We start from the raw sequence: 14,819 nt of genomic DNA on the forward strand, positions 1-14,819 counted from the left end.
AGCAGATTCATAGCAGGCTCAGTGCCACTTATTTCTTCTTGACCTTAGCTTTGGGCTTTAGCTGAAAGTCCAAGACTACTGGTAAGGTCCCAGGTGACATTATTTTATATATTCTTTATATATGATGGAATGGGGTGGATAAAGGGTAAGAAAGACAAGCTACAGGCCGGGCACGGTGACACATGCCTGTAATCCCAGCACTTTGGGAGGCCAAGGTGGGCGGATCACGAGGTCAGGAGTTCAAGACCAGCCAAAATGATGAAACCCCATCTCTACTGAAAATACAAAAAAAATTAGCCAGGTATGGTGACGGCCACCTGTAATCCCAGCTACTCAGGAGGCTAAGGCAGGAGAATTGCTTGGACCCAGGAGGCGGAGGTTGCAGTGAGCTGAGATCATGCCACTGTACTCCAGCCTGGGTGACAGCAAGACTCCATCTCGGGCGGGGAGGGGTGGGGAAGAAAAGAAAGACAAGCTGCAGGCTTCCTTTGTTCTCAAAACCCAGCTACCTCTCACTTGCCCCAAATCTTGGCAAAACTCTACCTAGATTTCAAATTTGAGTCCTGCGTATCCTTACAGGCAGCATATAGTATGCAGATTGCCCATGAAAATGAGAAATCCAAAAGCACTATGTTTCTAACTACTGTTTTTAAACATTTTAATGTTACATCACATTCAAAATTTTCTCCATTGATGACTTTTTATTTACCTGCTTTGCCATATTTCTCAAATGCTTTGTGTATGCTATGGATATCACTAAAATATTTTGAGTCTCTATGACAAAAATGCAGAAGTTGGTGGGGGGAAATGAAGGTTGACATATTATGCATATGCATCAAGATAGTCTCCAACTTCGGGTTGCTCACTGAGATCATTGCCAGTTGATATTGCTGGAGACCAAACTACTTACTCTCAGGTCTCCAAAGGAATGAAGCCTTCATACATTTCTGAGCCTTTGGTTATACAGATTTTTTTAATTTGTGAGCTCTTTGAAGACAGGAACTCTTATCTTTTTCATCTCTGTAACCCTAGTACATAGAACCCCACATTTTACTACATAGTAAGACTTCAGTAAATATTGAGTGGGTGGGTATGTGGATGAACCAACAAAGGGTCACTTCTCTCTGACAGTGACAAAATGAGCCCATTCCTCACTCCCTCCTGCTTCAGTTCTCACTTGCCCTTTTGGTTGATGAGCCAACAGCTGAGATTTACAGTGTATTCTTTGCCACATGGACACCATCCTCTCTATCCTGTGGCTGCCTTGAGAGGTGCAGTTCCTAGGACTTGAGAGCTACAGTTTTTAGAAGAAGCAGAGCCCAATGCCCCCACCTCAGGCAAAAGCCCTATCTTTTAATCCCTTCCCATTGTCTCTGCCTCATATTAAACATCCCACCTCCCCCTCATCCTGCCACTACTTCCACTGAACTTTAGGTGAATGGAATTTAATTTAGGTGATTGAACTGGATCAGACCGGACCAAAGGCACAGAATAAAATTTGGCCTGAGCATCTTCCTTGGAGCAGGGCCTTAAAAGAGATTCCAGGCACTTGTGTGCCACCTATGAAGTTGTATGGATAGAACAGCAGTTCTCACTTCACCACTCTGTGCCTCATTTTTTCTCATCTTATAGTGAGAATAGTAGGGGTAACCAACTGCATAGGATTGTTTGAAGTTAAATGAATGAATATATGTTAGGAGCTTAGACTCATAACTATCATCTAGTAAATGCTCAAGAAAAGTAGTAATTGTTGTTGCCATTAGCAGTAGTGCTATTAGTACTCTCAAAAGTTTTGGCACTGGACATAAGATTTACAGATATCTAAGGAGTTTATACAAGCACAGATTTCTGGACCTTCTTCTTAAATTCTCATGTAGTAGGTATGGAGGGGGGTCCAGGAATCTATGTTTAATGAGTACTACATCTGATTCTGCCACAAATTCTCTCTTTTTTTTTTTTTTTTTTTTTTTTTGAGACAGAGTTTCGCTCTTGCTACCCAGGCTGGAGTGCAATGGCACGATCTCGGCTCACCACAACCTCCGCCTCCTGGGTTCAAGCAATTCTCCTGCCTCAGCCTCCCGAGTAGCTGGGACTACAGGCCTGTGCCACCATGCCCAGCTAATTTTTGTATTTTTTAGTAGAGACGGGGTTTCACCTTGTTGACCAGGATGGTCTCGATCTCTTGACCTCGTGATCCACCCGCCTTGGCCTCCCAAAGTGCTGGGATTATAGGCATGAGCCACCGCGCCCGGCTCTACCACAAATTCTTAAGAAATTACAGATACAAGACCTAAAGAACTATATTTGACATAGTAAGACCAGGCCAAAAATTGCCTCCAATTTGGGGAGTTGTAGGATTTTTGTTTCTTTGTGAGAAAAATTGATGTGCATTTATTAAATGTTTAAATAGAAACTAATTGTAATCATAGTTGAAAATGTTGAAAGTAATAGTCCTTGATCAAGAAAAAGGCAAAACTACAGTTCGTCATGGAATTAGACATATAAAGTAATGGCACTATCAACTTGTAAAGCCTCAAATTAAATTTGCTTTTTTTCCCCAAACTGGTTTGAGATTTTTTTTATTTTAATTTTAATTTTTTTCAAGACAGGGTCTTGCTCTGCCACCCAGGCTAGAGTGCAGTGATGCAATTATAGCTCACTGCAGCCTTAACCTTCTGAATTCAAGCAATCCTCCCGCCTCAGCCTCCTGAGTAGCTGGGGATACAGGTGTATGCCACCATGCCTGGCTAATTTTTGTATTTCTTTTGCAGAGACAGGGTTTTGCCATGCTGCCCAGGCTATTCTTCAACTCCTGGGCTCAAACGATCTGTCTGCCTCAGCCTCCCAAAGTGCTGGGATTACAGGCGTGAGCCACTACACCCAGCCGGGTTTGAGTTTTTTTTTTAATTTTAATGTATTCACTTAGATCATTTAAACTTTACTTGATAATTAATATTATGACACATCAGGTGATGACTAAATGTCTTTTTAAAGTATTATGTATTTTTTAATTGTGATAAGAACACTTAACATGAGCTCTACCCAATACAGTATTGTTAATGATAGACCAATGTTGTACAGCAGATCGCTAGAACTTATTCATCTTGCAAGTGTAACAGAGAGAGAGAGAGAGTGTGTGTGTGTGTGTGTGTGTGTGTTTTAACTTATGGTTTCTTAGGGGTTTTTTTGTTTTGCATTTTGTTTGGGTTGTGGGGTGGTTTTTGTTGTTTTACTATTTTTAATTGCATACGTGAAGTGCAATTCATTTCTATAGGCTAGTCTGGAAATCTAATCCCTATTTATAACATTATTTTTGTGGGAAAATACGATCCCAATTACAACATTGACGTTTCTTTAGAGATGGAAAGCATTCAGAAGATGGAGACTACCCACATATATGCTACAGGGATTTGGGCAAACTTTTATGGACCAGTCACAAATCACCAGTTCCCTAAAATGTTAATATAATATTTTAAATAGAGCAGCATTTTACTAGTCTACTTATACTCTTTACCTAATTTCTCATTTAGTAGTGCTTTCTTAATTAATACATCATTTAAAAAATTGTCCTGCTCTATCTTCACATTGCTTTTGTTAGGCATTTTTATGTATGATGTGGCCCAAATATTTACGAGTCATAAAGATTTTTCTTGCATCAGTATAAAGTAATTTGGCTGTAATCTGAAGAATATTTATGTCAATATTTGACCTCTCAACTAGCATTGGTGTACAAAGTAGGTGAAGAAAAAAAAACCCGATAACAAAAATCCCCACCTATTTTAGAGAAGTTAGGAAATAGAAGTGCTCATACTAACCAAGGTCATCTTTAACTTTTCACTTTTCAAAGCAGACAGTTGACTATGAAACATTTTATTTGAGGTAGAAGTTAATATTTTAATTGTATTTCTAAACTACAGATACTTTTCTCTAAAGAATTAAATGTATGTTCTTCAGAAAGTTAAACTTTGGATCATTTAGGTTTGTGAAATTTTAGAAATATATTTACTTTCCTTTTTTCTTTTTTTTTTGAGATGGAGTCTTGCTGTCTCCCAGGCTGGAGTGCAATTGCACCATCTCGGCTCACTGCAACCTCTGCCTCCCGGGTTCAAGCAATTCTCCTGCCTCAGCCTCCCAAGTAGTTGTGGTTACAGGCACCCACCACCATGCCTGGCTAGTTTTTTTGGTATTTTTAGCAGAGACGGAGTTTTGCCATGTTGGTCATTCTGGTCTCAAACTCCTGACCTCAGATGAACCACCCGCCTCAGCCTCTCAAAGTGCTGGGATTACAGGCGTGAGCCACTGTGCCCAACATGTATTTACTTTCTTTTCAGCGTCTTCTTCACTCTGAATTTGCAGAGTCAAAAGAAAAAAAAGTTTATGTCCTTGACTTCCTGCTGAAGGATACCAGCACTGATTCTGTTAATGAACAGCCCTGGTAAAACAACCATAAACCTTTGTGAGAACATTCCTTCCTAGAAGGAATTGAGTTTGCCCTTTCCCAAGATTTAGGTTTCTGTGAAAATTCTTCCCGACGTGCCTTGGCCAGAAAGCATTCTTTCATTTTTACTCCGTGTAGATGTGCCTTGGCCAGAAAGCATTCTTTCATTTTTACTGCGCATTCATGCTATTGAAAGTTGCTTCTGTCAGAGGAAACAAACACTATGATTGAGGAAATATTGACGAATTTAAAATGACAAGGAAATTGCTACATTGACAGAATTTTGGTCCATCTATTTAAAGGTGATTTTTTGAAAAGATATGCATAAGACTCATATTCTGACAAGTTTCACGGAACAATTAAGAGGTTATTACCGAGAGGATCCCACTGAAATCATCAGCCTGCCTTTTTAAAAGGAAAAATATTGTTTAGTGAAGTAATAAATATGAAGCTCTGAATTTTAGCAAAGAATTGTGAGTGTTGACTGGATTTTCTTCTTTGCTTTTTAGCTGTATGACAAAATTAACACAAAGTCTTCACCACAAATCAGGAATCCACCAAGCGATGCAGTACAGAGAGCCAAAGAGGTAAGTGATACATTTTATAAAAGTATTTGGCGTCATCATATTGACTACCTTTATTGAAGACATTTCTGTTGAACATTAAGAGGCAGTTTCTGTGGAGTCACAATTTGACTCATTATATTCAGATTTAGTATTTCTAAGTTTATTACTGAACATACAGAAAAGAAAAAAAAATCTTTGCAGCAATATTGCCTAGATTTCTAGTTCTGGTTCTGTGATGTAACCTTGAATACATTACCGTCAGTTTTACTTCTCTTTTTCTGTTTTTTAAAAAAAGAAAGTTATTTTACAACACTTGGTGGAAATAGGCATGCTATAAAAATTTTAGTTGCTTTTTTAAGGTGGTAATGTTTGAAAGTTAATTAAATTTCTAGAGCAATTAAATATACTGAGTTCAAAGAAGTCATTTTTGTAAATTGTCAATGTATGTGGCTATATCTGTCACAGACTTTTAAAAACCTATTTATGATAGAAACACGACATTGCAGAAAGTTTGGAAAATAAAAATAGATCCATAATCTCATCACTCTAACACAGTAGTTTACATTTTTACATAACATTTTCCAGTCACTTTCCATTTGCATATAAATTTTTTATAGTTGTAATCAAAATGTATCTTTTTTAACCTAACATTATATAATAAGCATATTTCCATGTTTCTATTTGATCTTTACAAATATAACTTCTAATGACTACAATATTTTTATTTGCTGTTATTAAAATATAACATATTAGCAATTCTCCCATTGTTAGACACATAGGTTTTTTTTCATTTTTTGATCATATAAGTCTTTATGCAAATAAACATTTTCCTTTTTAAAAAATTATTTCTTCTAAAGTGAAATTACTAAGTGAAAGAGTATGAAGGACATAATCCCTTCCCTACCAGATTTTAAACACAAAGTCTGTATTGGAAGATAGTGTATGTTCACTGAGAAATGAGACCGATACAGTGGAGGCTGCCCGGCCTGCCCCCTTGGTCAGGACTACCTTGGCGGGGTTGTCTCTGACTTCGCCCTAGGGGATCATAGAAGGGAATTAAGGTATCACTGATAGAAGCATGAGTTACCACCCTGTCTTCACAATACACAAATAGAAGCAGAGAGACTCTGAGGACAATTATTTGGCTCAACTGGACAGTGAAAACCTGCTGAAGGTTTCCTCCTAGCCCTGTTTTGGTGGAAATACCACACCTCTGTATTTAAAAATAGACTAGGAAAGGAGCAGGGAGCCAGAGAGAGTATGTGGTTTCCTCCTTTCATTTCACTGATAGAGAAACTCCAAGCATAAAATACACCAAGGATAATTAGTTTATCATCCTGAAACAATATGAATTAACAACGTAACCAACACTCTAATGAACAGGGTATTTGGATAAGAAAGTCCTGTTGTTGTTGTTGTTGTTGTTGTTTTTTTGCTTGCTTATTCCTCCCAGAGGCAGTAGTTGAGTAGCACAGAACATTATAATTATGATGCTAAAATCTAAGGCTCAGGCCATGTGACCTCACAGCATCCCCTCCTGCCCCAGTAGGAAGCTTTTGTATGGTTTTCGCAGGTTGAGGTGAGAGTCCTCCTGGATGGATGGTGGTATGCTCCTGCCATCCAGTTGTGCTGAAGCAATCCTTGATTGGCCTGATGGTTGGAATTCACTTGAGTGTAATGCAAACCTCTCTGAATCCAGCCAGCTGCAATTAGAATAGCAGCAGGTGTTTACTCAGAAAAAGCACATAGGCTTTTCCATGGGTTCATGTCCCATAAATAACTTAAACAGGTAAACTCCGTCCTGGCGGTAAAGGAGAACTTTTGAAGAACAATTTTATTTGAAAACAACCATTTTACCTGTGCGGAAAAGTGTTAGTAACTAATTAGTGAAGAAAATTTGAATGGAAAGAGAAAATAAGGTTTTTTAAAAATTGTTCTCTTAGGTTCCCTGGCATTGAAGCCTAAGAGCCATTAGCAGAGGCATGGCTTTCTCTATATGGGCAGATGAATATGGTGAATAACATTGATCCTGCAGGCATTTTTGCATTTTCTACATTACTTAAAGAAAAATTACTTGTGTACACTTAATTAAGTAGTCTAATTAATTACTACTGTTCTTGAAATCATTTTTGTCTGTGCCTGTGTCATTTTAACATTTCTAAAGGGAATTGGCAGTGCTGTTAATATAACAGAAAACTTCTAACTTTTTGTCCATATTGATTTTTATGGTGAATTTGGAAAAGGATATTCAGAGATACTCTTTTGTTAAGTTTCATGAATCTGTAATAAATATGTGTTGCAGGATTGTCATTTTGTTTCGTATTTTTCAATAGCCTTTCAGGTTATAGTTGACAGACTATTAGAACAATTTGCTTCATTTTTATTAATATTGCCATCAATACTGTTCTTCCATGTATTAATATAATTTGAATAAAATGAAAACTTTCTCAAAATAATTGTTTTGCCTGCCATAAAAATCCACTCATAATTTTTAACTTAAAAGAATTTAACATTTTTAAATCTTGTGTCATGTTTGTACTATTTTATATCTTGTTTATTTTTTAGGTTTTGGAAGAAATTTCATGTTACCCTGAGAATAATGATGCAAAGGAACTAAAGCGTATTTTAACACAACCTCATTTCATGGTAAGTAACAAACAACCTCACTTTCAAAAGAAGTTTTTAAACTACCCTCATAAAATGTAGCCAGCTTCATCTAATGCATTTTTATCCATATCATATGAGACTGTTAAGATTACAATATCAGGTAATACCAAATATTTTGAGATTCTTTTGTTTACTTTGTGTCACAATTGTAAAGATGCTCTTGGTGAAGTGGCTTTTCAGGGACCGTGTACTCATCAGACAAGAGATTTTCTTCCTTATGGAATAGTCCTTTAGTCGCTGAAACTGTTTATGTTACTTAAACCACAAAGAACTAAAATTGGAGACAGTTTTCAATAATAAAGAATTCTCTGAATCTAGGTGATATATTGGAAGAATTGCATCTCTTTTTTAACAATGCAAAACTTGCACTTTGTTCATTCATTTCTACTATATGGAAAATGGGGATAACACCTGTATTTAGCCAAATATAAAGCTAAATAACTAAACAAAGCTCAAAATAGATAAGATACGTTTTTGTGGAAAAAGGTCCATGCTTATCTACCTAACTGCAATACAAAAACACAATTACAGATGAAAATCCATGTTTAATATACCATTTTAAAAGCATTAGCCACATCAGTTTATGTGAAAAATATGTGAAAAGTAGAAAATTTAGCTCACTGCCCTTTGGGAGAAAGTCTGACTTAAAAGCCTTGTTCTTATTACTACTATTGCAGATAATACTTTGAATTTTTGTTTATTTATTTATTTTTGAGATAGAGTCTTGCTCTGTCACCCAGGGTGAAGTGCAGTGGTGTGATCTCAGCTCACTGCAACCTCCGTGTCCTGGGTTCAAGCCATTCTCCTGCCTAAGCCTCCCTAGTAGCTGGGATTACAGGTGTGCACCACGACACCTGGCTAATTTTTGTATTTTTAGTAGAGACAGGGATTCACCATGTTGGCCAGACTGGTCTTGAACTTCTGACCTCAAGTGATCCTCGCGCCTCAGCCTCCCAAAGTGCTGGGATACGGGCGTGAGCCACAATGCCTGGCCGCAGATGACACTTTAAAAATAATAATAACAGTATGTGTATCAAAGGAATTACCACTGAGGGTTTTTTATATATGCTGGTTTTTTTTTTTTTTTTTTTTTTGGGAGATGGAGTTTCACTCTTGTTATCCAGGCTGGAGTGCAATGGTGCAACCTCTGCCTCCTGGGTTCAGGCAATTCTCCTGCCTCAGCCTCCTGAGTAGCTGGGATTACAGGCACGCGCCACCATGCCCAGCTAATTTTTTGTATTTTTAGTAGAGACGAGGTTTCACCATGTTGACCAGGATGGTCTCGATCTCTTGACCTCGTGATCCACCCGCCTTGGCCTCCCAAAGTGCTGGGATTACAGGTGTGAGCCACCACGCCCGGCCCGTTATATATGCTGTTCTATGATAGTGTTTTGTAAACCTAGTTATTGAAATGAATTTCTTTTCCTCAAAGTAACTACCTGGAAAGAAGCAATTACCATATTCATCCTTCCTAACTCCCCCACCCAAGCATTAAAGGCTGAATTCAAGTATAATCCTTAAGAGTATTTACTTTATTGTATGATAGCAGCACTGTTCAGTGAGTTACTATTAGGAATACAGGTTCTAATGCCTGTGGATGAGTGCGTTTTTACAACCTAGGTATATAAACACAGAACTTCGTTCAAATCTCACCTGAGTATTGTCAACATGTCTTGTAACCCCTCTACACTTCTCTTGAACTCTCTCTTCTCTAACTCTTTTCCACTTGTTTGTATTCACCTGCATAACATTTTAATGCTTGCTGGCCTGCCAGAGCAGGTCCCTTCCCAGTGAATGGGCCAGGGCAATTTTTCTTTGTCCTTTCATATCCCAGCTCAGCTTTGTTGTTCTCATTGAGCTGGTGATCTCATTTAGTCATTGTGAGTATCTCTATTTCACAGAGCAGGAGAATAAAGAAACTATATCCTTTAGTAGTATCCTCAAATTTGATAGATCATAAATATCCGGAGTTAAATTACTGTTAATATTATCTTGTTCACTGTTTCATACATACGTGCTGTGTTTCCCCAGATTATAATTCATTCTGTTTTAGACATCATATCTTCTCTAGCAGGGGTCTCCAACCCTGGGCCATAGACCAGTACCCATCCGTGACCTGTTAGGAACCAGGCCACACAACAGGAGGTGAGCAGCAGGCCAGCAAGCATTACCACCTGTGTCCCCCTCATGTCAGATCAGCCTAGGCATTAGATTCTCATAGGAGCAGGAACCCTACTGTGAACTGTGCATGCGAGGGATCTAGGTTCCGTGCTCCTTACGAGAATCTGATGCCTGATGATCTGAGGTGGAACAGTTTCATCCCAAAACTATCCCCCCCACCCCCCCCACCACCATTTGTGGAAAAATTGTCTTCCATGAAATGGGTCCCTGGTACCAAAAAGGTTGGAGACCACTGTTCTATAATATAAAAGTGGTGAAAGCTGTGAATTCAGATGACCTGTGGTTGAACTCCATCCTAGCCACCCTAACTCTATGAACTCTGACTCTGAGCCAACCTCGTGGAGTCAGAATAAGAATTAAGTAGCTGATATACCTACTGTGCTTAGCACAATGCTTGACATATGCTTAATGCCTAACAGATATTATCTAATACATATTATTAGTTGCTCCATAGTATCTATCATGTATAGGGCACATAGTAAGTTATCAGTAAAACACTGACTAGATTAGGAACCTGCCCATTTGCAGATAGGTTAGCCTCTCCTTGGCTGACTGCTCTTTGCAGTGTTCCGTAGCTAGAAACGAATATATAATAAATTTTGGACCAGGCACAGTGGCTCACACCTGTAATCCCAGCATTTTGGAAGGCCAAGGCAGGAGGATTACTTAAACCCAGGAGTTAAAGACCAGCCTGGGCAACATAGGGAAACCCCATCTCCACAAAAAATTAAAAATAAACTAGCCAGATATGGTGGCACATGCCTCTAGTCCCAGCTACAATTGTGCCCTAACAAGGTAAAGAGACTTACTTAAGGTCAGGAGGTTGAGGTGGGAGGATCACATAAGCCTGGGAGGTCAAGAGTGAAGTGAGCCATGATTGCAGCATTGCACTTCAGCATGGGCAACAGAGCAAATCTTGTCTCAAAAAATAAAAAATGCTTGGCGCAGTGTCTCACACTTACAATCCCAGCACTTTGGGAGACTGAGACATGAGGATCATTTGAGGTCAGGAGTTCGAGACCAGCCTGGCCAACATGGTGAAACCCCATCTCTACTAAAAGTATAAAAAAAAAAAAAAAAAGCCAGGCATGGTGGCACACACCTCTACTCCCAGCTACTTGGGAGGCTGAGGCACAAGAATTGCTTGAACATGGGAGGCGGAGGTTGCAGTGAGCCGAGATCGCTCTATTGAGGAGTTGACACTTGGGTTGAGACTCCTTTGGGGAAGAGCAAATGCAAAGGCCCAGAGGCAGGAAAGAGCTATGCAGGTTCAAGGAGCAGAAGTCCATTGTGGCTGAGATACAATTAACAAGGGAGAGTGGTACAAGAAGTACCAAGAGAGGTCAGCAGAGGCCAGACCAATTTTATTTATATTTTTAATATATAAAATAAAAGCCTTCCAGGCCATTGTAAGGAGTCTGCAGTTTTCTCCTGATTGCGGTAGGATGACACTAAGTGATGGCACACAGGAAAATACCTGATCTATGCTTTTGAGATTGCTGGGGCTGATGTATAGAGAATGGACTGTAGGGGGATAAGGGTTTAGGGAGACCAATTGGAAGACTGTTGTGAGAGGTGGTAGAGGCATAGTGAAAGGTGAGAATGGTAGAACATGGACAGATGGGGTTTCTGTGTTGGGGATGGTTACATACAAGAGGACTTGCTGATGATTGGGATGTAAGCTGGTGTGATTAAACCCATTTCACAGTTCAGATAGGAAATTGTACCCTAACAAGGTAAAGAGACTTACTTAAGGTTACTCACCTAGTCAGTGGCCTCAATGAGGTTCAAGCCAGCTCTTGCTGGCTCCAAAGCCCAGGCTCTTAAAAGTCAGTTGATTTATAATGCTAATAAGTTTTCTAATAAATTTAAGTTGAGCTCATTGGTCATTCCCAAATAAGTTATGTGCAGATAATATCTTATGTGGGAAATACAATTCTGAGCTATATATATATATATGTGCTATATTAAGTAAACTTTTAAATGCTGGAGCTTTCTATCTTATAAGCATTTTTTAAATCATGGTTTCAAAATCGTGGTATTTTTAAAGAAATATTAATAACTAGAGGGAAATATGTTAAATACTTATAATTTTTTTTATTATGCCAAGGTTTGAGAGTTATTCTTGGCAAATGTATAATTTCACACTTATTTGCTCAGTCATCTGAATTTGCTTTCTGATTATTATAACATGAGGATTTACCATTGAATTACTTGATACAGAAAATGTAGGTACTTGTAAATATTTACAGTAACTAAAGGGAGAGGAAATAAGGGTACATTTAAATGACTTTAAAACTCTGTTTTTGTTGTTGTTGTTGTTGTTGTTGTTATTTTGTTTAAGAGACAGAGTCTTGCTCTATTGCCCAGACAGGAGTGCAGTGACACCTTCTTAGCTCACTGCAGGCTACAACTCCTGGGCAAAGCGATCCTCCTGCCTCAGTCTCCCAAGTAGCTGGGACTACAGGCATGCACCATCACGCCTGTCTACTTTCTTTTATTTTTTTATAGAGACGGGGGTCTCACTTTGTTGCCCAGACTGGTCTTGAACTCCTGGGCTCAAAAAGTCCTCCTTCCTTGGCCTCCCAAGTGCTGGGATTACAGGCATGAACTACCACACCTAGCCTAAAATCTGTATCTTTAGAGATCATGATAAAAGAATATTATCTCACTGATTCCTTTTTTAGTTATTCCATTTGAAAGACTGACGTTTTAAAAGAACATTTCCTTTGCTTGTTGCAGTTGTAAAATATGAAACATTAAATAATCAGGTTTTTTCACTCTAGTCTAATATTGTTAGTTGTCTTATGCATATCCTTACTATAGTACAAAAAGTGAAAGTGGTTTTTTCCTATTACATGATTGTTATGTAATTGAAACTGACAGCTATTTCAGCTTAGTAACAACTGCTCACTCATACACCTTAACATACTTGAAGAAAAATGTTCAAATTTTGGTTTTCCTATTTTTTATTTTGCATATTCTTCTTTAAGATTTTAAAAAGATAGTTTGTAAGTGGCCCCCTTTTTCTGTTTGGATATGAATTAGAGCTTTAGGTTAAGTTTCATTTTGTGGTAGCAATCATTTACAGTGCCAAATTGTGGTTAATATCAAGTATGACCTTATTTGGTGACATCATTTGAGCTTTTTTCTTTTTTTCTTTTTTTTTTTTTTTTTTTTTTTGAGACAAGAGTCTTGCTCTGTCACCCAGGCCAGAGTGCGATGGCATGGTCTCGGCTCACTGCAACCTCCACCTCCCGGGTTCAAGTGAATCTCCTGCCTCAGCCTCCCGAGTTGCTGGGATTACAAGGGCCTGCCACTGCGTCTGGCTAATTTTTGTATTTTTAGTAGAGATGGGGTTTCACCATGTTGGCCAGGGTGGTCTCGAACTCCTGACATTGTGATCTGCTCACCTCGGCCTCCCAAAGTGCTGGGATTACAGGCATGAGCCACTGAGCCAAGCCTAGCATTTTTCTTTTAAAGTCCAATTTGAGTATTATTTTATGATTGTAGGCTTATCCTTCCTTGTAAATAATGCATTAAATACAAATGTTTGCTTATATAATTTAAAAGAATGAGTACAGGCCTGTAATCCCAGCACTTTGGGAGGCCAGGCGGGTGAATTGCATGAGCTCAGGAGTTCAATATCAGCCTGGGCAACTGGCGAAACCCTGTCTCTACAAAAAATGCAACAATTATCTGGGTGTGGTGGCACATGCCTGTGGTCGCAGCTACTCGGGAGGCTGAGGTGGGAGGCTCACTTGAGCCCAAGAGGTCAAGGCTGCAGTGATATGACAAACATAATTTTAGCAAACGAAACGTTCCAGTTTTTCTGTTACTGATTTTTGCTTTTTGCCCTAAATCTTAGTTTCTTAAGTGACCACAATTAAATCAGAAGAAGAGGGATTTGCCCACATAGCATAGCCTCTATACTTGGGCTCAGGAGTACCATTGCAGGGTGCAGTCAGGGCACCGGCGAGGAAGCTAAGCTCCCCAGGGCCACTGTGGAGTCCTACTTTCAAGCCATGTATTGCTTAGTGCCCCTTGGTGCTCCTCACCCAAATCCCAGTTTAAACCAGCTGTCTGAGACTGTGACTATGGAAATATCTGCCATTTCCATCAGAAAACCAACTGTGTATATCGCTCAAAGCATATTCTTTACTGGTGACAAATCAGCACTATCTTCTTTCTGATTTTACTGGATTGTTACCTCTTTTTTTTTTTTTTTTTTTTTTGCCTCATATGCATGCCTTTAAAATTAAAATAGCCAAGTCATGACTTTTTTAAGCCTTTTAATAAAATAACTTAATTTCAGATGTTATAAGTTATACTTTTAAAGCAATTTTAATTGCATTTTATTATCTGCAGTTATCTCATTACCACACAGATCACAAATTAAAATAGAACCAAATATATAGTTAGCACACAAGAAAATATAATCTGTGTGAAGCTCCAAACATTCTGATAACTATGAATTCTCTTTGAAATAGAAATATTCATATATTCATGCTTATTAAAAAGTGTTTATTATGATGGCACAAACCGTGTGGTGAGTAGAAGAACATTCTTTTTTAGGGAGACAAGGGACATTTTATTATTGAAGTTCACCAAGCTGACAAATAGAGATGTCAGTACAAAGAAATCACTTTCTCTTTGTTAATAGGCTTTGCAAAAAGAAGTCTTAATAGTAATTCCCAACTTATTTTTTATTTGAAGAAGTGCTCCAAAAAATAAAATGAACAAAAACATTTAACATGTTTAGAGTTTGACTTCCATATCATGTGTGATATTTTAGAAGATCACATTTTTAAGATGTATCTGTGTATATATTTTTTCTTTTACTAAATTATATGCTATAAATTGTCTTCATCCTTTGGGTTATATAAAAGTGTCATTGTAAATGCCATTGATGAAAGATATTTGCTCAATACACCAATTATTGAACCTTTTCTTTTTAAATTTGTTTC

At 38.3% G+C, this 14,819-nt stretch overlaps 1 protein-coding gene across 13 annotated transcripts in view; it reads left to right on the forward strand.

Annotated features, from left to right (window-relative positions):
* The window catches only part of CASK (calcium/calmodulin dependent serine protein kinase), a 427,869-nt gene that overhangs the window by 356,527 nt on the left and 56,523 nt on the right, over positions 1-14,819 (forward strand). For all 13 annotated transcript variants that reach the window (XM_012448141.2, XM_012448142.2, XM_012448153.3 and 10 more), the window contains 2 exons: positions 4,948-5,025; positions 7,570-7,650. In XM_012448141.2, coding sequence (XP_012303564.1) covers positions 4,948-5,025; positions 7,570-7,650 — 159 coding nt within the window. The remainder of the gene's footprint in view (positions 1-4,947; positions 5,026-7,569; positions 7,651-14,819) is intronic.

The sequence above is a fragment of the Aotus nancymaae genome, unplaced genomic scaffold (genome assembly GCF_030222135.1).
Source record: "Aotus nancymaae isolate 86718 unplaced genomic scaffold, 86718_ANA_hifiasm-v0.15.2.pri h1tg000058l, whole genome shotgun sequence".
Lineage (NCBI taxonomy): Eukaryota > Metazoa > Chordata > Mammalia > Primates > Aotidae > Aotus > Aotus nancymaae.